The sequence below is a fragment of the Narcine bancroftii genome, chromosome 10 (genome assembly GCF_036971445.1).
Source record: "Narcine bancroftii isolate sNarBan1 chromosome 10, sNarBan1.hap1, whole genome shotgun sequence".
NCBI classification, from domain to species: Eukaryota; Metazoa; Chordata; class Chondrichthyes; order Torpediniformes; family Narcinidae; genus Narcine; species Narcine bancroftii.
This window is the reverse complement of record NC_091478.1, coordinates 77,084,923-77,112,655: the sequence shown is the minus strand read 5'-3', so window position 1 is coordinate 77,112,655 and position 27,733 is coordinate 77,084,923. Positions and strand designations below refer to the sequence as shown.

At 41.3% G+C, this 27,733-nt stretch overlaps 1 protein-coding gene across 2 annotated transcripts; it reads left to right on the top strand.

Moving 5' to 3' along the window:
* Positions 1–461: 461 nt before the first annotated feature.
* On the top strand, positions 462–27,249 carry LOC138744794 (nuclear transport factor 2-like). 2 transcript variants are annotated; one of them, XR_011345766.1, is made up of 6 exons: positions 462–619; positions 6,718–6,838; positions 8,330–8,401; positions 9,647–9,745; positions 22,197–22,381; positions 27,012–27,101. XR_011345766.1 is itself a non-coding variant. In XM_069901460.1 (5 exons), the coding sequence occupies exons 2-5, from the start codon at positions 6,740–6,742 to the stop codon at positions 27,123–27,125; spliced, it is 384 nt and encodes a 127-aa protein (XP_069757561.1). In that variant the 5' UTR covers positions 464–619; positions 6,718–6,739; the 3' UTR covers positions 27,126–27,249. The 2 variants fall into 2 exon arrangements, 1 of the variants encoding a protein (XP_069757561.1); XM_069901460.1 differs by lacking the exon at positions 22,197–22,381 and having other exon boundaries at positions 464–619; positions 27,012–27,249.
* Positions 27,250–27,733: the final 484 nt, after the last annotated feature.

The following is a 27,733-nucleotide window of genomic DNA, read 5'->3' as shown; positions in this document are numbered from 1 at the left end:
GAAATGAATGCCAGCATTCCATTTGACTTCTTCCCAACTGACTCAACCTGTAAGTTTACCTTCAGGCTATCCTGCACAAGGACTCCCAGGCCCCTTTGCATCTGTCTTCACTTTTAGAAAATAATCTGTGCATGTATTTTTTTCTATCAAAGTCCACGACCTACACGTTCCGAAATTACATTTCATTTGCCATTCTCCTCATTTCAGTCCTTTTGCAACCTCCTGTTTCCAAGACCCCACCTGCTCCTCCTTTGTAAACCACAAAGCCAATCCTTCACTGCTCATATCCAGCACCCTCATACAACCATGTATGAAATCAACACTTTAAATGGCCAATCTGACTGATCCTCGCAGCAACCAACCCGGCCTCGCTCGCCAGATGCATTGTGGGAACCGTAGTACCTGGCCCAATCACCCTCGCGCTTGGGGTATTTTTACGACGCACTACAGGTCCCATGATGCCCTCTGCTCTTCTACACTTGGAGCATGCGTCGTTTTTAAAAATAGGACGTCGTCGTGGTTACTTTCTCCGCCTCCTCACCACCGCCTCCTTTAGAGCGGCCTGTTGCCGGCCGTCGCCATTCTACCAACGGCCGGAGGTTTCGGGGAGGGCCATCGGGTAAGTTTTTTTTAAACTCCCTCCTGCGGTAGCGGAGTGCGTGTGTGAGAGAGTGCGGAGCGTCCCGGTGTTTGTAGGCCGCGCTGCGGCCCCGTCGCCTCCCCTCCCCTCCCTTTACTCGGGCGGCCGGGGCCTGGTGGGGTCATCTGTTGATGGCGCTCTCGGTCGTCAGCAGCTGGCTTCGCCGGGCATCGATCTGCCTCTCGTTGACGAGGCGGTTACATGGCGGGAGTGTTGGGGACTGGCGGTAATGACGCTGCGCTTCTAAACCGTAACTTCCAACTAGTTTCAAACTCGACGGGCGGACGCCAGCGAGCGGCCACACGTGCGCGCACCTCGGCACATTATGCCCTGAATTAATCTCCTCCTGCACCACGTTGTCCTTCTATTTTGTGTACAGGAGGCGGTTTCTCTTTTCCCTCCAGTGTGTGTGTGTGTGTCTGCCCCTTCTGCTCCACAAGTCTTCACCACATCATCAACAGCAGAACCGACCCACCCACCGTGCTGAAAAGCATTGAGGATTTGGACATGATTTTGATGCAAATGCCCCTCACAGCCAAGCTGGCTTTGCAGGAGTTTTGCTCTTCTCTTTTTGAGCTCCTGCCGGCTTCGGGCACTGAAGGTTTCCTGATCATGTTAGAGGTTTGGATTTGGTGCTCGGGTGGCCGATGAATCTGTGCGGCTGCAAGAGAACGAGAGGCAAATCCAGGGACACTAAGTGCCTCTGAAGGGACTTTTTTGCTCCTCTTCATTTGACTCTATCTACCTGATGAGAGGCAAAAGTTTTTAAAAGTACATAATTTTTGTTATTTTTTTAATGTGTTATGACAATAAAAGGAAATGAAGCTTGATTTTGTCGTTATATTGAACTTTGGTTAGACCCAACTTGGAATATTGTATATCCCATTACATGCTGGAAGGACCTGGAGCCTTTGAAAAGGTTAGCCTCATGCTCTACATAGTTGGCTTCAACAACTCTGTGGCATGGTACAACAATCTACAAATTTGCTGATGATGCCACGGTAGTGGGTTGTATGAGCCAGCATGCAGGAGGGAGATTGAAAACTTGGCTGAAAGGTGCACCAACAACAACCTCGCACTGAATGTCACCAAAACCAAGGAACTGATTGTTGACTTCCGCAAGGGAAATCCAGATGTATACAATCCAATGATCGTTGGGGGATCAGAGGTGAAGAGGGTGAGTAAGTTCTTGGGAGTCACTATCTTGAATCCTCTTTCCTGGACGCAATCCACTAATAGGATTGTGAAGAAAGAATGCTAGGTTCTCAACTTCCTCAGGAGTTTGCAGAGGTTTGGTATGAGGTCAGAAACCCTGACAAGTTTACACAGATGTGTGCTGGAAAGTGTGCAGACTGGCATCTTCATGGTCTGGTATAGTGTCCCCAATCCGCTGGGCATAAAGGCCTGCAAAAGATGGAGGACACAGCTAAGGACATCACATGCAAAACACACGCCACTCTCCAGAATATCTATAGGGAAGGCTTCCCTCGGAGAGCAACAGTAATCATCAAGGATCCAGACCACCCAGCGCAGCGCTCTGTTCTTTCTGCTTCTATTGGGAAAGAGGTATAGGTTCCACAAGACCCACATCACTTGATTCAGGAACAGTTGCTACCCCTCCACCGTCAGATTCCTCAAGAACAAACTTAATCAGGGACTCACTTAAGGACTCTTGTGCATTTTATTGATTTTTAAAAAAAATTCTCTATTGCATAATCAGCTTGTTTGTTACCTGTTTACAGTTCTATATTTGTTTACATGTATACACTGTGTACAGTTTGTTTTTGCACTATCAATAAGTGGTAATTCTACCTTGCCTCCGGTAAAAGATCTTGGTGACAATAAATCTGAAATCTGACATGTGAAATTTCCTTCATCTTCTGAGTATCATTGCCTTACTGCATTGTTGGACATTACACAAATATTAATGCCTGTGTGAAATCTTTTTTAAAAAAAAAGTAGGATTTCTTGGTTTTGAACATTTGTGGGTTGATAAGGTTGAGGAAAACGCTATAATGAATATTCCATCAGTTTGAATATTTATTATTTTATCTCCTGCCTTGCTAATTCTTGAGCATGTGAATATTCAAGATTTAAGTCATTTACATGAATGATGAATTTTCCAAAGAAACTGAATTGCTTCCAGGAAATCTGGCTGCCGAGTTGAACTGCTAGATCTGATGCTGCAGAGGTAATTTCCAAAACTAGGTCAAGTAATGTTTTAACTGTGGTCAGTTCTTGTATAAAATGTGTGCATGCATGTGTAAACTGGATTTTCTGGTTTGTTAACAGCAGTGAATGTGAAAGTAATCTTGTATTCGAATGTACTCATGGCAATCCTTATTGTACTCAAATGGAAAGGCTTGGATGGGACTTGCAATGTGGAAGCAGGCTCAGAGCATCCCATTAGCTCTTGCTCACTATGCCCCCCATGAAACTGCTTTGAACTTATTTCTTTTACAATGTAGCAACATTTGATTTTTGTGGGAGGTTAGTGGTGCCAGTATGGCTATATAACATTTTTTTTCTTGCAAAATTAGTACATATTAGTATTAGCAAAATTATACTGAAACTATTCTTGTGCTTGGCAGAGATCAAGCACCTGATGATTGTCTTCAATTGAACATGTCCATAAGAGACCTCAGGCTGCAGCCTCGATCAATTCCTCAAATGAATTGTATTGAAGTTATGATTTTACCATGAATGTTGCCCTCCAAGCCATCTGTTCACACTTTGAACATTATCTTAATTTCATATTCATTGGAATCGTAAAGTTAGTTTTTTGTGGCTTGCTAGTTAGTGAAAATATTTTCTTATCTGTGGGTTGCAGCAAGTCACTTTGCTCCCAAAATTTGCTATTTAAATTCAGAATTTCAAATGTATTGAGTTTTTGGACCATTTCTTTTAATAGTTCATACTGTAATCACATTTCTAACCACCTAATTTTTACATCATATTTCAGCAGACAAGTCGACCCTTTTTTTTTCAGTCTAGTCTTAAGGGTTTTATAGTCTATCCGGTGTACAAATTGACTCTTTTCCACCCCCTGCCCCACTAATTTTTTGGGTTGACCAGCCCTCCTAGGAACAACCCAAAAAAATTTAAAACACCCCAATAGCAAGCAACAAAGCTGTAAATTAAATAAGTAAATAAAACACTTCGGCAGCAACGGCCCATGGAGATGGAATGGTGACAACGCGCTCGAGGCGGTAGCAGAAACCTCAGGTTATCAGACAGTAATGGCCCTTGGAGCTGGAATGTAAGCATCATGGTGCCGGTGAAGGCAGGAACCTCATCCTAACAGGCAAGAGTGGTTACGGCAACCTCAGGGTCTCAGGTAGGAGCGGTTATAGCAGAGCCCAGTGGTGGGGGATCAGCGGCCCCGGCAGTGGGGAGGTGCTTCCAGCATCGACTTGTACTCCAAATTAACATCAATTTGGTTTTCTCCGTGCATTTAAGGTCTCAAGAATATATCTGGTGTGTATTTTGAGAATTTTTTGTAGGGTTTCATGATTTGACGTGTACGCTGAAATTTATTTATTTTTTCAGTCACCAACTCTGGCATTTCACAAATTTAATTCCAACTCCAAATCTCAGATCCTCAAATTTCTTGACTTTCATGCCACATATTACATTTTAGAAAATTTGTTTAATTAAAAAGGTCGACCTCACTTACTGTTCACTGGTTGTAATCTTCAATGCTTATTTTATGGTTGGTGTAGTTGTTGCACAATGCTATTACAGTGCCAGCGACCCAGGTCTGAATCTGGCGCTGTCTGAAAGGAGTTTGTATGTTCCTCCCGTGTCTGCATGGGTTTCATTCGGTGTTCCAGTTTCCTTCCACCAAAGACTTACAAGATTTGTACGCTAATGGTCACAAGGGTGTATGTAATTGGGCACTGCGTGCTTGTGGGTTGCAAAGGCCTGTTACTGTGCTGTATCTCTCAAAATTAAATAAAACCATCCAAATGCTTGGATATTGTGCCCTCTTGGTGTATCCAAATCATCTGTTTAATGAAACAGAAATGAACCCAGACCCCTCTGACATATTGATACTAACCATTTTCTGTGTGAAACTCTTTCTTGTAAAAAAAAAACCATGGTATTTAAAAGCAAAAGTTTATTGAAGTATTTGTGTACATTTTGTGCATGTCCAGTCAGTCATGATGTGTGAATCAACAATGTCATCCTTGGTCATGTCCATCTCAGGCTTTTTGATTACCCCTTCCATTGCCGTGAGATTGTAGCTGATGGTAAATCTTGTGCAATTTGCAAACCGATATTTAGCAAATCAAAAATTTGGCACAGTTGTCTTCACATGTTGTATCAAATCACTACTTAGGTGAGAATCCTACTAGTAAAAAGTTCACGTGCTGATTGGAATACTTTTAGTGTTATAGGTATAAATTTCCTTATTTTCTGTACACCACCTAATTTGGAAGTTTGCTAATCACATTAGCAGAGTTTGTAGAAGTTTCAACTCAAATACCTGGCATTAAATCATTCATGCTGTTTACTTTCAATATCATTTCCTTGGCCTTTTGTCCCATATCATAATAATTCATTCAAAAAATCTGAATGCTTATCACTTCATCTTCTTATAAATTTCTCAAGCAGTGTAATTATTTTAAGTTAATTTCTCAGAACCTTTCTCTAATTGTCACTCTTTCAAGGCTTTTAGCTGTTTCTTCATATCTGATGGTATCTCATTGAATTTTTTTTCTAAAGCTTCAGTGTATCCAGAATAAATGCAAAGAATGCTTCCATTGCTAGTTCAAGGATTTTTATATAACTTGGCCTTTTTCAGCATTTCCAAAACACGTTATCTGGTTCTCAGATTCCTGTCAGTGAATTGGCTGCTATGTTTTGTACATTACTGATAAGAAGACAATTCAAAACTATTTAACTTCATAGTGATTGAGATATTCAGAGGTCAAAAATGCATAATTTAATGGGAATTATTTATCATCTAAAATTCTACTGCCTCCATTCAACTGTACAGTTTGATTGTCAGTTCGTTGTGTGCCTACTGAGTTTCATTGATTCTGGTCTGCCATAGGTTTAACCTTCTAAGTGCATGTCTAAATCCCTTCCCCATATATGATATCTTAAAAATCCTCTGAGATTTTGTGCACCATTTCTGGCAACTAGCACATCTGTAATTTCAGGGATCTACAATAGGCATTACTCCAGCTGCGAACTTCAGAATTTCTTTAGCTCTTTCTATTGCATTCTGCTTTTAAGTCTTCATTTTTGCCTAATCATTTGATCATCTCTACAAAGATTTTGTTTGATAATGCACCTGTAAAGTCTGGTACGGGCACTATTTAAAGCAAATTTCAATGTAATTTTTATTGCTTTTTTTTGGCATTGGGGCTTTCTCGTGAATTTGAATGTGCAATTGACAAATGAATGTTAATTCCTTTGGCTTGTCGGTGGCTGTTTTTATCTTTACACATTAAAATTCCTGTTATCCAGAATTCAAGCAACCGACAGAAAAATTGCAGAAAATAAATGTTTTTTTTTAAAAAACAAAATTTATAACTGGTGCCTCCCCTAGTAGTTAGATCACCAATCTCCAGGAACTGGAAAATTCACTTATCTGCCATCGACCTATCTCCATAGGTACCGAATACTGGGGGCTTTATTGTACCATAGACATGCCAGGGTGTTAAATGAAGAGATTAGATTTTAAAATTCTAACAGCTGCTAATTTTCTTACATTGGTTTATGTTCATCTGCATGTCAATTAATCTTAAATATTCTCCAAGTTGTGTTCATTTTTTTTGTCTCAAGCATAAGAAAAGTATTGAATTTTATCATCCAGAGTGTTTTTTCTGATAAATCTGAATCTAGTTCTCTATTGTTGTTGTTTACTGAATGTTTCTGCAAATCTCAATATGTTCTGCAATAGAATATTGGACTTAAGAGTTGCTCATTGAGTTGGGGATTCATTTAAGTAGTTTGGAAAATTCATGCTTGCATGAAAAGCAGTTAGGATTGGTTCCCTGGTCACTGTTAAATGTGGTGCAGAATTTTTAAAGTCTTTAAAAAGTATTTTTTTTTATCTTATTTAGTACCTGAGGCTGACAGTTTAGAATGGGTGATCAACCGATTTGGGAACAGATTGGAAGGGATTTTGTCGAGCATTACTATCAAGCTTTTGATACAAACAGGAGTCAATTAGCATCATTATATGTAAGTATGAATTTACTGCCATTTTAAAATTTTTCTTTAATGTGGAATGATTAGAAACAAGTTTATATGTGACCCTTCCATAGATGTGTGCATAATAAGTACTATTCTCAAGAAATTTCAATGTGTTGCAATAAAAAATGTAATTTCATTTAAAGGCAATCACTTTTTTAAAATCATTCTTTGCCCTTTGGGCTTCTGGATATTCGTGGTTTACAGTATTCTTAACAATTCATTCATAGTTTACAGTATTCATAACAGTTCAAAGCCAGTTTTTCAATAACATGGTATTTTACAGAATGCAACATAATTGAAAATTATTGCTAAAATTATCAAAATAAAATCAGAAATTTTTAATTGTAGTCTGAACTTTGTAGAGAAGATTGTTTTTGCATTAGGAATTGTTATGGACAGTTTGCTGAAGTGCATTTGGACACTTCATGCATAAAGTAAACCTTTGGTTTATTTTATTGCCATTCTTCGTGTGTTTGTGACAATGAAATAGATTGTTTTTCTTACTGGTGCTTTGGTTTTCTGGAACAAAAGAAAGCTTATCTGTTACTTAAACATAAAAGATTCTGGGTGCAGATACCATTTGACTTTTTAATTCAAAGTAGGGATTTCTTGAACCGTGAAAGCTGCGGATGTTTGAATCAAGATTTTTCGGAACGAATTGTAGTTTAATATTAATAGTAGTTGTCGAGCTTTAAAACTTGAGTTTTTCTCATTTTCTTCAGTGTGATGAGCCAAGCTCTCTCTATTGCTCATTACAGAAGGTTCTTCAATTGATTGGTACCTGATTACTATATTGTAGTATACAAGTGGGATAGATTTTGTTCTGCTTTAAAATGCTCATGTATTTAGCCCAGATTGCAGTGTTTTAATAATGCGATTAAGGTGTGGTCTTCCAATAAGAGCTTGGCATCCAGTATTTCAGTGTAGCAAGATGCAGCATGGGGACAGTCTCATAGCTGAACTTCCTGTACAGTTTTCATCATCTGTAAGACCCTGTCTACTGGCTTATTAGACTTCCGTGTACAAACATCGGTATCATTAGTGAGCTATTTTTGAGGGGAAAAAAGAATCAAAAAGAAATGTGTCCTTGTCAAAACTAAATAATGTTGAAACTAATTTAATTAATGACATGGGCTCCAACTAAATTTCTTCTCCTGGTCATGGATTTCTCCCATTCATTTGAATGGGGCAGCTATAGATGTGCCAGGTTTTATCTGATGCAGTCTCAGTGAACAAATGTCCAGGCTGGAAAGACTGAGTCTGGATGATTGCCCTGTTCCATTAGATTGCATAAACTGTGTACAGCTCTGTAATAAAAATCTCTGTCGGGAAACGTAGGTGAGCTTGACATTGTTGGAGAATCTGGCTCACTAATTTCAGAAAATTTATAGTCATTTTGTTTTTCTGAAAGCATGTGTTATTTTCTCAGTACCTGATGTGGCAGGTTGATTGATTTTTGTAAGTGTGCTTTTGTTTTAGTTTGAAGGTTCTTGCCTTTCTTGGGAAGGACAGCAAATCCAAGGTAAAAATGCTATTGTGGAAAAATTAAACGTAAGTATGTTTTAATTATGCATAGTGGGTTGGACATGGAGTCTGGAGAAGTGAATTGAATGATCCCAGCACTCCATTTATTTTCACGTTCTTCCTGTGTCTGCGCTGGTTTCCTCTGGGGCCTCCCTGTTTTCTCCCACCCTTCAAAAAGTATGGGGGTTGTAGGTTAGTTAGGCAGCATGGGTACATATGCCGGAAAGGCCTGTTACCAAGCTGTATGTCAAAATATAAAATGTATATAATCTAAAAACAAGTTTAAATTTACGTCAAGCCTAATTTTAATGGTTATTTTTAACTTCAAAATAGATTTATCGAAAATGAAACCGTGTGGTGCATGGCTTTTTAATAAACTAGGCAGTTTTATTTCTTGTTGAATTTCAATCCAATTTTTTATTGACAAAAACTAAGTTTTCAAATACAAAGTTTGGGCAACTTCTGCCTCCAGAGCTGGCAAGATCACCTCCACTAGGTTTGATTCCTCTAAGAAAATGTATTTGTCTGGTGCTCTTTTATAAATTATCATGGTTTGTAATCTTTTATCCAAAACATCTTTCCTTTTGATGGCCTTTCCCACCCATCCTAGTTTAAAGTTATGTCTGTTTATCAATCATATAGTTTTCCTCACAATATGCTGGTTCCAGAGCAGAAGAAGCTTGCTCACTCCTGATTGCCGATAACCGACAATGATATCAAGGTTATCAATGAATACTCTATCATATCAGAACTTGGTGATTCCCATTGGGGTTCAGCTGAATAAGCAAAGTTCTGTGGAATTTGTGTCAGTCATATTCGCCTTTGCTTGTTTAGTTGTAAGAATGTTTTGCGTAGCAAGTTGCTATAAGTGAGAGATAATGAAGCACAAGGACGAGTTTTATTTTACACTTGAGTAAACCGAGCAAGCGGTTGTTGTTGATTATCAGTATAATTTAAGATTGTGAAGCAAGTTTAAATTGATGCTACTTAAAAGGGTCCAGAAAGAGAAAAGTTACATTTGGAATAAGGCAATGAATATCTGTAGAGGGTGTACTGAAAGCAAATAGTTTTAATTTCAATTTGTTAAAAAAAATTAACAATTTAAAACTGAAGGAAATTTTATCGAGAACCTCACTTCTATTTTCAAAGAAAGAATGATTTTAATTTCATGCTAATTTCATTGTGGGCATCAAATATTGGTTTGCGGCTGCTGTTGGTGTACACTGACCGCAACATTTTCTTGGCTAATAAGATTCATATTTTTAAATACAGGCCCTTCCATTTGGTAAAATACTACATATAATATCGGCACAAGACCACCAACCCACTCCTGATAGTTGCATCCTGAGTATGGTAATTGGACAACTTAAGGCAAGTACTTTTTCACTACATCATTTTTGATGAGAATATGACTGAAGAAGGGAACTAATGTGATTGCACTGCTGGGAGCTGGTGTGGACTCTAATAGATGAACTCCTCTTTTGCAATGTGTATTATATATTTGTACACATGCACTGTTAGTGTTTCATATTCACTTTTAGCAAGGAGCTATAAAAGCAGTTTTTAAAATGGAATTTATTTGGAAATGATGCTTAAATCCATAAACAGGTATTGTTGGTAAATTGTGGTTGCTAAATTTTGGTAATTAAAAAAAATTACCTATAGTATAAATGTATTGGAATCTGACTTTATCAGTCTTTAATGGCTTTTTTTCCAGATTGTCGGATGAGGAATATAATATGCTTGCCTGATCTTTTTTTTTCTTCAATTTTTTATTTTTCACACTATAAACCATATTGACCAAGATACATACAGACATTTTTCTTCTTAAATATATATAGTGTCGTTTTCTCCCCCTTTTTCCCCCCTCCCTCCCTCACCCCCTTCTCCATTTATTTGAAGTTCAATCTATAAGATACATTAAACCCGTTAAACAATGTTGTCACTTAATAAAAATAAAGAAATTTTACTGAGTCAGTTCTTTTCGTTGTCTTCTCCTTCTGTCATTTTAGGTGGTGGAAGTCCATGGTAGGATTTCTCTATTGTATTTCATGTATGGCTCCCATATTTGTTCAAATATTGTAATGTTATTTCTTAAATTATATGTTATTTTTTCTAATGGAATACATTTATTCATTTCTATGTATCAATGTATTCTCAAGTTGTCTTCTAATTTCCAGGTTGACATAATACATTTTTTTGCTACAGCTAGGGCTATCATAACAAATTTTTTTTGTGTTCCATCCAAATCGTGTCCAAATTCTTTGTTTTTTATGTTACTTAGGAGGAAGATCTCTGGGTTTTTTGGTATATTGCTTTTTGTGATTTTATTTAATATCTGGTTTAGATCTTCCCAAAATTTTTCCACTTTCTCACATGTCCAAATTGCATGAATTGTTCCCATTTCCTTTTTACAGCGAAAACATCTGTCTGATACTGTTGTGTCCCATTTATTTAACTTTTGAGGTGTGATGTATAGCCTGTGTATCCAGTTATATTGTATCATGCGTAACCTCGTGTTTATTATATTTCTCATAGTTCCAGAGCATAGCTTCTCCCATGCTTCATTCTTTATCTTTGTTTAGATCTTGTTCCCATTTTTTAGGTTTACCATTTGTTTCCTCGTTCTCCTTTTCTTGCAGTTTGATGTACATGTTTGTTACAAATTTTTTAATTATCATTGTGTCTGTAATCACATACTCAAAATTGCTTCCTTCTGGTAACCTCAGACTTTCCCAATTTGTCCTTCAAGTAGGTTTTCAGTTGGTAGTATGCAAACATTGTATCGTGAGTTATATTATATTTATCCTTCATTTGTTCAAAGGATAATAATTTATTTCCTGAAAAACAATTTTCTATTCTTTTGATCCCTTTTCTCTCCCATTCTCTAAAGGAAAGGTTATCTTTTGTGAAAGGGATTAGTTGATTTTGCATCAATATTAGTTTTGGTAGTTGGTAATTTGTTTTATTCCTTTCTACATGAATCTTCTTCCAAATGTTGAGCAGATGATGCAATACCGGTGAATTCCTACGTTGCACCAATTCTTCAACCCATTTATATAGTATATGTTCAGGTATCTTCTCCCCTATTTTATCTAGTTCTAATCTGGTCCAATTTGGTTTTTCCCTTGTTTGATAAAAATCTGATAGGTATCTTAATTTTGCGGCTCTATAATAATTCTTAAAGTTTGGTAGTTGTAAGCCTCCTTGTTTGTACCATTCTGTTAATTTATCTAGTGCTATCCTCGGTTTCCCCCCTTTCCATAAGAATTTCCTTATTATTTTCTTTAAATCCTTGAAGAATCTCTCTGTTAGGTGTATTGGTAATGACTGAAATAGGTATTGTATCCTTGGGAAAATGTTCATTTTAATACAGTTTATCCTTCCTATCAGTGTTAGTGGTAAGTCTTTCTAATGCTCTAAGTCGTCTTGTAATTTTTTTCATTAATGGATTGTAATTGAGTTTATATAGATGGCCGAGGTTTTTATTTAGTTGTATACCTAGGTATCGCATTGCTTGTGTTTGCCATCTAAATGGCGATTCTTTCTTAAACTTTGTGAAATCCGCTTTATTCATTGGCATTGCTTCACTTTTATTTGCATTGATCTTGTACCCCGATACTTCTCCATATTCCTTCAATTTCCTATGTAATTCTTTTATTGATATTTCTGGTTCTGTTAAGTATACTATGACGTCATCTGCAAATAGACTGATTTTATATTCCTTCTCTTTTATTTTTATCCCTCTTATTTTATTTTCTGTTCTTATCAGTTCTGCTAGTGGTTCTATAGCTAATGCGAACAGTGAGGGAGATAGTGGACATCCCTGCCTTGTTGATCTGCTTAAGTTAAATTGTTTTGATATATATCCATTTACTGTCACTTTCGCCAATGGCCCCTTGTATAATGCTTTAATCAGATTAATATATTTCTCTGGTAGGCTGATTTTTTATAGTACTTTGAATAAATAATTCCATTCTACTCTGTCAAAGGCCTTCTCTCCGTCTTAAGCAACTGCTACTGTTGGAGTTTTATTTCCTTCTACTGCATGAATTAAGTTAATAAATTTACAGATATTGTCTGTTGCTTGTCTTTTTTTAATAAATCCAGTTTGGTCTAGATTTACTATTTTTGGTACATAGTCGGCCAATCTGTTTGCCAATAGTTTAGCTATTATCTTGTAATCGGTGTTAAGTAGAGATATTGGTCTATATGACGCTGGTGCAAGTGGATCTTTCCCTGTCTTTGGTATTACTATAATTATTGCTGTTTTGCAAGAATCTGGTATGCTTTGTTTTATCAATCTGGTTGAATTTCCTGAAGTTTTCATTGATCTCCGTTGGATTATATGTAATTTGTTTGTCCTTTTTCCTTAATGCCAATACCATTCTTTTAGTTTGTTCTGTCTTAAGCTGCCACGCTAGAATTTTGTGCGTTTTTTCTCCTAGCTCATAATATTTCTGTTTTGTCTTCATTATGTTCTTCTCCACCTTATGTTTGTAATGTTTCATATTTTATTTTTTTATCTGCCAATTCTCTTCTTTTAGTTGTATCTTCCTTTATTGCTAATTCTTTTTCTATATTTGTTATTTCCCTTTCCAACTGTTCTGTTTCCCGATTGTAGTCCTTCTTCATCTTAGTTACATAACTTATTATTTGCCCTCTGATGAACGCTTTCATTGCGTCCCATAGTATAAACTTATCTTTCATTGATTCCGTATTTATTTCAAAGTACATTTTAATTTGTCTTTCAATGAATTCTCTAAAATCCTGTCTTTTAAGTAGCATGGAGTTTAATCTCCATCTATACATTCTTGGTGGGATGTCCTCTAGCTCTATTGCCAATAACAGGGGTGAGTGGTCCGATAATAGTCTAGCTTTATATTCCATTTTCCTAACTCTCCCTTGAATGTGTGCTTATAACAGGAATAGGTCTATCCTTGAGTATGTTTTATGTCTACCCGAATAATATGAATATTCCTTTTCCTTTGGGTGTTGTTTCCTCCATATATCCAAAAGTTGCATTTCTTGCATCGATTTAATTATAAATTTGGTTACTTTGTTCTTTCTGTTAGTTTTTTTCCAGTTTTATCAATGTTTGAGTCTAAATTAAGATTAAAATCCCCTCCTATTAGTATGTTCCCTTGCGTATCTGCTATCTTCAAAAAGATATCTTGCATAAATTTTTGATCGTCTTCATTAGGTGAATATTCAGTGAGTAAATTCCAAAATTCTGAACATATCTGACATTTTATCATTACATATCTCCCTGCTGGATCTATTATTTCCTCTTCTATTTTGATTGACTACATTTTTATTGATTAATATAGCTACTCCTCTGGCTTTTGAATTATATGATGCTACTGTTACATGTCCTATTCAATCTCTCTTTAATTTCTTGTGTTCCACTTCAGTTAGATGTGTTTCTTGTACGAAATCAAATTTTTCTTTTTTCAGTAAATTTAACAGTTTCTTCCTTTTGATTTGGTTATGTATTCAATTAATATTTAAATTCATATAGTTCAACATAGTCATTTCATACTTTGTCTATCTTTCCTTTCCGTTTCCTCATCATCACCTTCCCTTCTTATCCATTTCTGCTTTCTTTTTTTGAACACATTATAAGACAACATTTCTAAAACATAAAATATTTCCACTATTCTCATATCTAAAATTCCTTTAACCCCAATAGTCCCTCCCCTTTCTGAGTTGCCCTTTGTCCCTTGTCGGGCAACCACATCTCCCCTCTCCATTTGGATTTGCGAATTCACTCGCAAGTGTCAACTGATTTTGCAGTGACTGTTATTCTTCCCCACCCAGCCCCCCCAAGAAAAGTTTTTAATCTTCATATATAACAAAGGTCTCTCTCTTAATTCCCTCCTTACTTCCTTTCTTCCCTTTCTTTCCCTTCTTAGTTCTTACCTATACTCTTTTTTATACACATATATATATATATATATATATACACACACATACATATAGTTTGTTGTCATTTTTGTTCTTGTTACATCTCTTCATCTCTCTGTCTGTTTTGTAGTTGTTCTGCAAATTTTCGTGCTTCTTCCGGATCCGAGAATAGTTTGCTTTGCTGCCCCGGAATAACTATTTTAAGTACCGCTGGGTATTTTAACATAAATTTATAACCTTTTTTCCATAGGGTCATTTTTGCTGCATTGAACTCCTTCCTCTTCTTCAGGAGTTCAAAACTTATATCTGGATAGAAAAAAAATTTTTGGCCCTTGTATTCCAGTGGTTTTTTGTCTTCTTATTTTTTTCATTGCCTTCTCCAATATATTTTCTCTTGTTGTATATCTTAGGAATTTTACTGGAATGGATCTTGGTTTTTGTTGTGGTTGTGGCTTAGGGGCTAATGTTCTGTGTGCCCTTTCTATCTCCATTTCCCCCTGTAATTCTGGTCTTCCTAGGACCGTGGGGATCCATTCTTTTATAAATTCTTTCCTATTTTTGCCTTCTTCATCTTCCTTAAGGCCCACTATCTTTATATTGTTTCTTCTATTATAATTTTCCATTATATTTATCTTCTGAGCTAACAGCTCCTGTGTTTCTTTAACTTTTTGATCAGATTCTTCTAATTTCTTTTTTAAGTCATCTACTTCCATTTCTATGGCTGTTTCTCGTTCTTCCACCTTGTCTACTCTTTTTCCTATATCTGTCATGATCATCTCTAATCTATTCACTTTTTATTCTTTTTATTTCACTGAATTCTTGTGACTGCCATTCTTTTACTGTTTCCATATATTCTTAAAAAAAATATATATCCATGTACTTGCCCTTTCCTTCATCTTCCTTTTCTCTGTGTTCTTCCTCCTCTTCTTCTGAGTCCAACTCCAGGATCTGTGTCCTTTACCTCTGTCTCTTCTGGTTTTCTTGTTGGGTTGTTTATTTTATTTTGTTGGGTATTCTTGTTCTTATTTTTATTAAAAGTGTCTTGGTGTTGATCTTCTTCCTCTGGGTTGGTCATCTGTTGTTTCTATGATTTCCTATTTTTATTTTCTTCCTTCTTGTTCTCGTTATTTTCTATGTTTTCCTGTTGAGAGTCTTGCTGTTGTGTTGTAGTTGTCTGTTTCAGCTGTGGAGATTTACTCCTCAGCTGGTCCCCCCTCCCGTCAGTGTTGTTTTTGTCTTGCGCGGTTGCGCACTTTTGTTTGGCTCCGTGAGCCATTTTTGTAGTCCTGAGTTTGGGGTTTCCACTGACCTCAGGGAGCGGGCTTCTCTCTCCACGGCGGGCCTCCTCGTACCGGTAAGGCCTTCACCTTCCTCCTCCAACGTCCTTCCTTCTTCTTTTCTTCCCGTTGTTTTTGGTTTTTCTTTCTTTGCTGCCATTTTCTCCACACTTTCACTTTCACTTTGTTATGGTTTCTATGTTTGTGCCTTTGTTTTTTCTCTTTTTTACTTTTCTGGAGAGGGCTGGAGTTCGCCTACCGGCCACTACTCCATCACATGACTCCGTCCGCTTGCCTGATCATTGAAGTAATGTTATTCCAGAATTGCTATGGGCTTCTGTGGTCCATGTTCTCTGTTTGCTTATAATAAAACTTGGGATAATTTATTTAGTGTTTTCAAAATGTGAAAGAAAGCACTGAAATGCATTTTACAGGTTGTGATCAGCATCCTGGTGCATGCCTCTGCTATTGTGATGGTGATTCTGGCCACATCGTTAACCTGTCCACAATTGTAAATGGGTACCTTTCTGCTCTCGAGATGGGTCGTGGGCCAACAATTTCAATGTGCACATGCTCGAATCTCTTGTGTGTTGGTTGAAAAGGTGTCAGCCATGTCTTTAGATGCCTCCGGGTCTTTAGATGCCTCCAGGTCTTTAGATGCCTCCGGGTCTTTAGATGCCCCCGGGTCTTTAGATGCCCCCGGGTCTTTAGATGCCCCCGGGTCTTTAGATGCCCCCGGGTCTTTAGATGCCCCCGGGTCTTTAGATGCCCCCGGGTCTTTAGATGCCCCCGGGTCTTTAGATGCCCCCGGGTCTTTAGATGCCCCCGGGTCTTTAGATGCCCCCGGGTCTTTAGATGCCCCCGGGTCTTTAGATGCCCCCGGGTCTTTAGATGCCCCCGGGTCTTTAGATGCCCCCGGGTCTTTAGATGCCCCCGGGTCTTTAGATGCCCCCGGGTCTTTAGATGCCCCCGGGTCTTTAGATGCCCCCGGGTCTTTAGATGCCCCCGGGTCTTTAGATGCCCCCGGGTCTTTAGATGCCCCCGGGTCTTTAGATGCCCCCGGGTCTTTAGATGCCCCCGGGTCTTTAGATGCCCCCGGGTCTTTAGATGCCCCCGGGTCTTTAGATGCCCCCGGGTCTTTAGATGCCCCCGGGTCTTTAGATGCCCCCGGGTCTTTAGATGCCCCCGGGTCTTTAGATGCCCCCGGGTCTTTAGATGCCCCCGGGTCTTTAGATGCCCCCGGGTCTTAGATGCCCCCGGGTCTTTAGATGCCCCCGGGTCTTTAGATGCCCCCGGGTCTTTAGATGCCCCCGGGTCTTTAGATGCCCCCGGGTCTTTAGATGCCCCCGGGTCTTTAGATGCCCCCGGGTCTTTAGATGCCCCCGGGTCTTTAGATGCCCCCGGGTCTTTAGATGCCCCCGGGTCTTTAGATGCCCCCGGGTCTTTAGATGCCCCCGGGTCTTTAGATGCCCCCGGGTCTTTAGATGCCCCCGGGTCTTTAGATGCCCCCGGGTCTTTAGATGCCCCCGGGTCTTTAGATGCCCCCGGGTCTTTAGATGCCCCCGGGTCTTTAGATGCCCCCGGGTCTTTAGATGCCCCCGGGTCTTTAGATGCCCCCGGGTCTTTAGATGCCCCCGGGTCTTTAGATGCCCCCGGGTCTTTAGATGCCCCCGGGTCTTTAGATGCCCCCGGGTCTTTAGATGCCCCCGGGTCTTTAGATGCCCCCGGGTCTTTAGATGCCCCCGGGTCTTTAGATGCCCCCGGGTCTTTAGATGCCCCCGGGTCTTTAGATGCCCCCGGGTCTTTAGATGCCCCCGGGTCTTTAGATGCCCCCGGGTCTTTAGATGCCCCCGGGTCTTTAGATGCCCCCGGGTCTTTAGATGCCCCCGGGTCTTTAGATGCCCCCGGGTCTTTAGATGCCCCCGGGTCTTTAGATGCCCCCGGGTCTTTAGATGCCCCCGGGTCTTTAGATGCCCCCGGGTCTTTAGATGCCCCCGGGTCTTTAGATGCCCCCGGGTCTTTAGATGCCCCCGGGTCTTTAGATGCCCCCGGGTCTTTAGATGCCCCCGGGTCTTTAGATGCCCCCGGGTCTTTAGATGCCCCCGGGTCTTTAGATGCCCCCGGGTCTTTAGATGCCCCCGGGTCTTTAGATGCCCCCGGGTCTTTAGATGCCCCCGGGTCTTTAGATGCCCCCGGGTCTTTAGATGCCCCCGGGTCTTTAGATGCCCCCGGGTCTTTAGATGCCCCCGGGTCTTTAGATGCCCCCGGGTCTTTAGATGCCCCCGGGTCTTTAGATGCCCCCGGGTCTTCAGATGCCCCCGGGTCTTCAGATGCCCCCGGGTCTTCAGATGCCCCCGGGTCTTCAGATGCCCCCGGGTCTTCAGATGCCCCCGGGTCTTCAGATGCCCCCGGGTCTTCAGATGCCCCCGGGTCTTCAGATGCCCCCGGGTCTTCAGATGCCCCCGGGTCTTCAGATGCCCCCGGGTCTTCAGATGCCCCCGGGTCTTCAGATGCCCCCGGGTCTTCAGATGCCCCCGGGTCTTCAGATGCCCCCGGGTCTTCAGATGCCCCCGGGTCTTCAGATGCCCCCGGGTCTTCAGATGCCCCCGGGTCTTCAGATGCCCCCGGGTCTTCAGATGCCCCCGGGTCTTCAGATGCCCCCGGGTCTTCAGATGCCCCCGGGTCTTCAGATGCCCCCGGGTCTTCAGATGCCCCCGGGTCTTCAGATGCCCCCGGGTCTTCAGATGCCCCCGGGTCTTCAGATGCCCCCGGGTCTTCAGATGCCCCCGGGTCTTCAGATGCCCCCGGGTCTTCAGATGCCCCCGGGTCTTCAGATGCCCCCGGGTCTTCAGATGCCCCCGGGTCTTCAGATGCCCCCGGGTCTTCAGATGCCCCCGGGTCTTCAGATGCCCCCGGGTCTTCAGATGCCCCCGGGTCTTCAGATGCCCCCGGGTCTTCAGATGCCCCCGGGTCTTCAGATGCCCCCGGGTCTTCAGATGCCCCCGGGTCTTCAGATGCCCCCGGGTCTTCAGATGCCCCCGGGTCTTCAGATGCCCCCGGGTCTTCAGATGCCCCCGGGTCTTCAGATGCCCCCGGGTCTTCAGATGCCCCCGGGTCTTCAGATGCCCCCGGGTCTTCAGATGCCCCCGGGTCTTCAGATGCCCCCGGGTCTTCAGATGCCCCCGGGTCTTCAGATGCCCCCGGGTCTTCAGATGCCCCCGGGTCTTCAGATGCCCCCGGGTCTTCAGATGCCCCCGGGTCTTCAGATGCCCCCGGGTCTTCAGATGCCCCCGGGTCTTCAGATGCCCCCGGGTCTTCAGATGCCCCCGGGTCTTCAGATGCCCCCGGGTCTTCAGATGCCCCCGGGTCTTCAGATGCCCCCGGGTCTTCAGATGCCCCCGGGTCTTCAGATGCCCCCGGGTCTTCAGATGCCCCCGGGTCTTCAGATGCCCCCGGGTCTTCAGATGCCCCCGGGTCTTCAGATGCCCCCGGGTCTTCAGATGCCCCCGGGTCTTCAGATGCCCCCGGGTCTTCAGATGCCCCCGGGTCTTCAGATGCCCCCGGGTCTTCAGATGCCCCCGGGTCTTCAGATGCCCCCGGGTCTTCAGATGCCCCCGGGTCTTCAGATGCCCCCGGGTCTTCAGATGCCCCCGGGTCTTCAGATGCCCCCGGGTCTTCAGATGCCCCCGGGTCTTCAGATGCCCCCAGGTCTTCAGATGCCTCTGGACCTTCAGGTCTGCTAGTGTGTTCACGTCCTGACCCAGTAGTTGACCTGCTTGCGTAGGCCATGCCACATGAAGAGATATGCGATTAGCTGGGTGGTCGCCTGGATGGAGGGTTGGGCTAACCCAGTTGGTATGATGGGCTGACGTTGCCTTGTGGAAGTATCACAGAGGAGTTTGGTATCTGTGGGCCCATTTGTTATGTCCTCAAGGCGGAGTCTGGTGACTGCTGTTCAGTATGTTTATAGTACATTGTCCCCCTGTTGTGCCTCTGCTAACACCACGTAATCTCTCCCAGAGCCAAAGTGTGCACCGACTCGATGGACGTCTGGAACAGCACGTACCCATCTCGTTGCTCTTCTCTGAGATGTGCTTGATCTTGGTGAATTTGGATTTGAATGATAAATGTCACTACTGGTGGGCTGACCATCAGTTGGACACCTTGGACAAAGGAGAGGGGCTTGTGATTGATGAAGATCATAAACTCCCTCCCTTCCAGGAACTACCTGGTGTCGAATGGCCAGATATAGGGCCAGCAGCTCTCTGATGAGTGTGCTGTACTTGATCTCTCGGGGCCGCAGTTGTCGGCTGAAGAAGGCAAGTGGTTTCCTTTGGCCTTTGATTAACTGCTGACTGCTGCCTCGGAGGCCTCTATGGTGAGGGCTGTGGGTCGTCTACCTGGGGATGGACCAGGAGCATGGTATTTGCTAGAGTGCCCTTGACCTGGCCGAAAGCCGCCATCATTTCTTCTATCCACGCTACATCTCTAGTTTTGACTGACATCAAGCTGAACAGGGGGTGCATGATCCAGGCTTCTGAGGGAATGAAACGGTGGTAAATATTAATCATCCCAACAAATTCATCCAGGCCCTTGACTGTGTTGGTCCTGGTGAATTTGCGAATGGCCTCCTATTTTCCATGGCAGGGTAACAGCTTCGTGATGGTCAATCCAATGCCCCAAGAAGTCATTGGTGGGTAGATCAAACTGGCACTTGGCGAGGTTAACACCAGAGCAGAGAGGCCCACGGGCTGTCTGAATGCCGCACAATGCCTCCATCTTGTTAATCTTATCTCTTGCTAGTTGGAGCTTATCTGGTGGAAACCTGCATGCTCAGGCGTGTAAGGGGTGTCCCTGAGTAGGAAGGTGCATCACGCCTTGTTTGGTGTCTATCATTTTAAAAAAACTGGCCTGATGATGGATGGGAGCTCAAACGACAGCCTGCCGAATTCACTGTCTGAACACGTGACCAAGTCTAGGAGAGGAGTCAGTAATCTGGCTTCGTTGAGGCGAAAGATTTGAAATATCTTTGCGTCGACAAGCCATCATCCCTTCAGGTCCACCTGCAAACAGTGTGCGTGGAGGAAGTCTGTGCCGAACAATGTTTGTGTCAGGGTAAAAGTTGATGTGAATCATCTGGAACTGAATTGCAAAGGGATAGTGCATGTGCTGTGGTGCTGCTGTTGGCTGCAGTGAGTTCTGGGCTGGCCCTTTTAGTCCTAGTATCTTGGCTCGTTGGGGGAAGGATGCTGATTTCTGCTCCTGTGTCCACTAGGAACCTGCGCCCGGAGTGTCTGTCCCAGACATACAGGAGGCTATTCCACTGGCCAGACATGGTAGCCATCAGTGACAACTGGCCCTGTCATTTCACTGAAAGGAGCATGGCAGTCGGCATCGGTGGGCCCTGGATCCCCACCACTGATGGTAGAAACCCCAAGACTTGGAGCTGATGTCATCTCTTGATAGGGGTGTTGCTGATTTTGCTGCTGGGGCATGGGGTGGTTGGGCCTTCGATCGTGACGCAGCACTAATTCCGACACGTTCCTATGTCTCTTTTTGTGCGCTACAGGAACATTTGCTTCCGCAGCCACCTTCCGTGGATCAGAGAACTCTTCATTAGCTAGTAGGAGGCGGATGTCCTCCAGCATCTGCTCCAAAAATATCTGTTCAAAGAGTAGACTTGGCTTATGGCCATCTGCCAGTGGCACTCATTAGGGCTGATAGTGCGCAGTTGTCTTGGCCGTTCATACACAGCCACCATGCATTCCATTCGCTACGTGAAAGTCCGAAAGTGCTGACCAACAAGGCTTTTAGTGCATCATTACCTGCTGGTCTCCGGGGGCTGCTTGTATTGTCCATGTTGTTCAAGTCGTTCATGTTGGATCCAGATGGCCTTGGTCTGTCAGAGTCACAATGTCGACCGCAGGTGGAAGAAACACGCTAAGTCGAATAGTTTCAAACCAACTGATTCAAATGTGCGCGCTTAAACGGTCCACGCTGGTCTCAGCGCTCGTGTGGAGCGGAAGTGATAACAACTTCTTGGCCATTGTTTTGCTCCATCACTGTGGACTCGACTGCGATTGCAGGTGCTGGTTCGCCTGCCGTGTGGTTGAGTTGCCATAGTGACCTGAAATGAGGGGTCTATGTATGAAGAGTGCTTAATTTCTACATGATCAAATCAAAATTTACATTAAGTACCCTTTAATAAAATCTGGAATGTCCAATTGAATCACATGAATTGTTTGATTACAAATTTAAAACTAGAGCACAGAGTGCAAATAAAGGAAAAATGTGTATTTGTCCCAAACATTATAGAGGGGACTGTAAATGGAACAGGATGTTGGTGAAAGCAGATATGAGAGTAGTATTTAAATTTTATATTTTCCAGTGAATTTTGAGGACTTTTAAGATATTTTTGGTATCCAGTGCTCTGCGGAGCTTGTTCAAATGTTTGGGTCTCAAATATAAGAGGACCTGGATCAATGGTGTGTCTGCGAGATTATGTTTTCTGTACCATGTGTGGGCTTGATCTTCAAATAGCTCTTTCCTCAATTAACTGAAGGCTGTGCCAGCATATTGAAAGCAATAGTGCATTTTATTATTGATTTCTGCCTTCATAGTTTGTTTGTGTTTTTCAGGGTACAGCTATGAATCTTTATCATCAGATGGCAATGTAATTCACAGCAGGGCACGTTGGTATAAGTCCTGTTCTCTTGTGAATGACTCACTGACCCAGTTAACAATGCCTTGGAGCTCGACCTCCAAACACAAACATCATTTGACTACTGAGGTTCAGGTCATCTTGTTGTGGACTTTACTTAATGTAGGTTGAACAGTTTCTCATGCAACTTTCAGGATTAACTCCAATCCAAATGGGAAGCCTTTTGACTATGCAAAACATAGCATGAAAGGTTGTGTTAAGCATTGGAGCAGTGACATAAGTAGTCTTCACTGAGATTGGCTATGTTGTGATCCAATTGGTGGCAGATGCATTGGAACATTGCTACCCAACACTGTTGGGTGAAGTATTCTAGTTACAATGAAGCAACAGCAATATATCCTGACTTGCATATGTATTGCTGTTGCTTCATTGTAACTGGAACGCTTCTCCCAACCGCCCTTTTAGTCCACTGTCACCAGATATACAGGTATTCCCCAGTTTACAAAGCTGAGTGTTCCTATGGAACTTTCGTAAACCAAAATAGTGCAAAGTGATTATCATTGATTTCTATGGGAAAATGTTTTGATTATTTTCAGACCCCCAAAAAATAACTTGCCAAAATAACACATAACACCTAAAATAACACATTTGTTATTTAAAGCAAGAAGGATATGATAAATATACACCCTATAAAGTAGAAATTTACTTTTTGAACCTAATGCACTCTGGTCAGAGACCTCCCCCACTCAACTCATCACAAGTCCCCCTGGACATTCAGGAACAATCACCTGTTTCTTCTATGCTCGGTACACTTGCACACTCGATCCGTGTTGGGTGGTGGGGGTGGTGACCACCTTGAGTTACTGTACTGGGTGACAAACAACCCGAGTGATGCCACAGGTGGTGGGGGGGTGAGGGGTACAAGAGACTGAGATCCAAGAGAGGTAGTGTGTCTATCTATTGACATCTCATCGTGGTTCCCAGGGAAGGAGCAGCTCAGGGTGCACATGCAGCCTCAATAACGGCTTTCTGATTTTATAAAAGTGAAAATCCTTTTGTAAAAGAGAACCCTGGTTTCTTAGTAAAAGTGAATTTGAGCAAAGTATATAGTCAGTATATATGCTTTGTTACAGGCTCAGTGGACCCCAAAACACAGCAGCAATAGAAATTCACCAAGACAAATTGTTACTTAAACAGAAATTGATTATAATTTTCTTTAAACATAAAACAGGATCAAACTTTAACATTACTATTTACTTAACCTTCTAATTCTAAGTGCACATGTATGTAATGTATACAAGTTCAAGAAAGTTCTTTGATTCACAATCCAATCTCACTTTTCACTCCTCCAAGTTCACCGGTATCAGGCAATTCTTATACTGTGCACAGAGTTGAACATGTATGAATTTTCACCAGGCTCAAGTGAAAAGGTAAATGGTTACTGCTCAGGAAGGTTCTAGTTGGTCTCGGAGAGAGATTTGTTGCTCATTGGACACACACAAACCGATTTCCCACAATTAGTACTTCAGTGTCTTGCCAAAGAAACTTGCCCCATCATGGGTTTTCCAAATGATGCATAGTTCCTCTTTTTTCCCTTATTTCAGGAGAAACACTAGCCAGCCATTTCCTCTGGTAGGGACTACAAGGGTTTTTCAACAGGCTGAACTCAGAACTCACAACCCATCTTAAAAATGGGGTTTTTCTAAAAGCCACTGCAGAAGTCTTTTTTTAAACCTGTTTCGTCTTTTCTCTGTCTCTCTCTCTGCTTCCCAAACCAGGTAACCCTTCTTAGAACAGCAAACTGCAAGCACACAGATTGCAGACACTAGAATTGGCTTGAGCCTGGCCATCTGTTGCTTTAAAGACAACAGTCCATTTACTCCACAGCATCAGAACAATTAACACCTACTTATGAAGCCGCCATAGGCATTCTTCACATTTCTGTAAAGTCTTGCGAAGTATTACTGACTTTTGTGAAATGACCTACACATTAAACCCCCACAATCTCTCTTTTAAAAAACATTTATATATCATAAAATATAATCTGTAACCGCTTGATTCCATCTGTACTGGGACACTGTCTCGATAGCAATTAGGAACACACAATAAATGCTGGGTTTGCTAGTGATGTACATGTCAACAACAACAATCACACAGCAATCAAAATAAGGCATGAAAGCTGCCACAATTCATCTCTTTTTAAAAATTGGTGACATTTCTTGAATTGCCTCTGGTATCTTGATGAAAACCATCTGGCTTCAAATTGTACATGAACCTGTATATTTATTTTAAGTTTGGGTTTTGTACCATGTGGCTTTTTGTGCTCAAGTCTCTCTTGTAATACAATTGCTTCAAAGATATTTGTTCAGATTTGTTCTCATCAACTACAAAAGATGATGGCACTGTGAACATATCTGGGTCTGTGTTTCAATTAGGCAAAGTTGACCTTTAACCTTCATTACAAACTGAGTCACTTGCATTGTTGTAAAATTTTCTTTATCCAAATGAGTACATAAATCATTCACTGCTGGAGACTCGCTGAACAGTATACATCAAATATTTTAATTTTATTCTTCAGTGAGACAAAAACAGCACCGACAGAGTAGATCAGGAGATTTCAGAATCTTCTTGAAGATGGTGCTGATTATGTCCATAAATAGTTATGATATTTGCTAAAATCTAAGATTGCACTAAAAATTGCTAGTTTTTGGTTGTGATTTGAAAATAGATACTACTCTTAAATTATACTCTTGTTATTTTCTAATTCATTTGGACGGTAGTTTCTAATATTTTCAATATTGATTTTGAATATCACATGCTTGTAAGGTGAGTTGCATTTCCATTCACTGGTGTTTTTCTTGGCCAGTTAAATCTGAAAAGGACAGAAGCTTGTAAAATTGGAAACATTTTAGTGGTTCTTGGCTTTAATCAGTTGGTTAAATGTAGTAGCAGGAAAGTTTTTTTTTGGCCTTTCACATTGAGGTCTTTAGCTCAATTGATGCTTCAATACAACAAAGGCATTACATTTTGAGTTCTGGAAGACATTAAGGACTTTTTAACAAACCGTTCCCAGACAGTAAAAATAGGCACTCATTATTCCCCTTCTCTCACACGTAGCACTGGTTCCCCACAGGGCTGTGTGTTGACCCAATGTTGTAAAAGGCAAAGGAGGAAAAACCCAACACCCAACCCCAACCCACCAATTTTCCCCTGCAATCGTGTCTGCCTGTCCCGCATCGGACTTGTCAGCCACAAACGAGCCTGCAGCTGACGTGGACATTTACCCCCTCCATAAATCTTCGTCCGCGAAGCCAAGCCAAAGAAGACAACTATATCTCTGAATATTCCTCTAATACCATCATAAAATTTGCAGATGACATAACTGTGGTTGGGCTCATTTCAAGGGGTGACGAGCCAGCCTATAGGGACGAAGTCCACAAACTGTCAGTGTGGTGCTCGGAAAACAATCTGGTACTGAATTCCTTCAAGACAAAAGAACTCATAACGGATTTCAGGAGGAACAATATGGCCCCTGCTGCATTGTATGTTAATGGGGACCGTGTGGGTCTTGACTTAAGTTTCTGGGAAACATGATGTTTGGCTGAGGATCTTGAACTATTAATACCACCGCTGTAGTCAAGAAGGCACATCAACGTCTCCATTTCCTGAGAATGCTTAGGAAAATCAATGCACAGAAGTTATTGGTGTCCTTCTATTGCTGCTCTATTGAAAGCATGCTGACTTACTGCATTCCTGTGTGGTTTTCCAGATAAGAGGGATCTTCAGAGGATTATCAATGTATCCCAGAAGATTATTGGGTCCTCCTTGCCCTGTTCGGAGAATTTATTTCTATCTCACTATCTGGAAGGCAGCCAATATCCTTAAGGATTCTTCTTACTGGGGCTATCATTTGTTTGAACTATTTCCCTTAGATAGATGATATTCGTCTATTAAATCACAGAGGAAAAGATTCCGGAACAGTTTCTATCCCAGAGCCATCCAAAAATTAAAACTCCATCAATGAATCTATTTTTGTATTCATCCTACTTTTTTTTTTCTTTTTATATGCTCTTGTACTTTTTATTTGCAAGTACTGCGGATTGCATTTTTAATTTTGTTGTTTTCTTTCGCAATGACAAAGTACTTACTTATATACGTACTTACCCTTAATTCCAAAAGAAATGTTTTTTTTAAAGTAAGCAAAATTCTGTGCAATGTTTTGATCTAATATTCCATAATACACAGTGATTCTATAAAGTAGAATTGTATTTGTTTTAAAAATAGACATTGATAAAATAGACTATCTTTAACTCTGGGTGACAGCAAATTTCCAAATTTATACTGAAGATTAGGCTTCCACAATATTTCTGGTGACCGCTGCTTGTGGAGGGCTGTGGTTTTTCTCATCATTGTGACTTTGTTTTTCCAAACTGCACCTGAAGCAGTGGTTTAGCTTCAAACATTTTTTTTTAATAGTTGCTCCCATCAATAGCTCTTCTCAAGTAACCCTCTACTGCTAGCATTGAGACCAGTGGCTAAGAGAACTCTCACCATGTGGATGCATTTGCCTTTTCCAGGGAAAGTAGATGGCTTATTTGCTTGTGCCAATTTAGCAATCCTGGAATTAGTATTCTAGGTTCTGAAGTTTTCTAGTAGATTTGAGGAATCCAAAGGAGGACATGTACTTAATTTCACTTTGGGATTTTGTTATTAATTATTTTAGCTATTTATGGTTTTGTGTGCAGAAAAAGCTTTCATTTTCATAATGTTAACTTGTTTTCTTCCCTTTCAGGCTGATGATGACCCTGTCGTGGGATTCCATCAGATATTTCTACTGAAATGCATCAATGACGCTTGGGTCTGCACCAACGAGGCCTTCAGGCTAGGACTGCATAACTTTGGCTGAGAGTTCTTTCTGAATGTCCTTGTATCCACTCTTCTAGTCTGCTATTAATTACAATAATGGGATTCGAAATATCATGCACAAATGTGCACACAACAATAAAATCTGCAACCTGAGAAGTCTCTAATCACAGTTTTCTGGAAGTTAATTATTTGTGTATGATGTTTGGAAAGATGTTAGTTTAGCTGATGTGGACAAGACAGAAACCTGTTGTCCCAGCGTGTCTTAGAAGATGAGTCATACCACACTTCAATTTTTAACTGTCTACTGGTAAATTGCTTCAGCAAAATAAGAAACAGCAACTTCTTACCCCACCTTTCTGATTTGTTTGAACCTTTTTATTGACTCATGCTACAATAAACATGTACTTAAGTTGGAGATTGTTTCATTTGGTTTCCTGGCAGGCTTAAAATGTTTATTTCATATTTTTTTAAACTTTAGATTTGACCATTTAATTCAATTGGTAAAGGTCTTCACCACATACTATCAAGAGGATAGTTATAATACAAGGTAACTCTAAGTTATTCAGACTTTTTCATGTTCATCATGATCAAATTTTGCTTCATTTCTTCTGGAGGATGTGCTTGCTGCCACTTTAACAAACTGAGGCC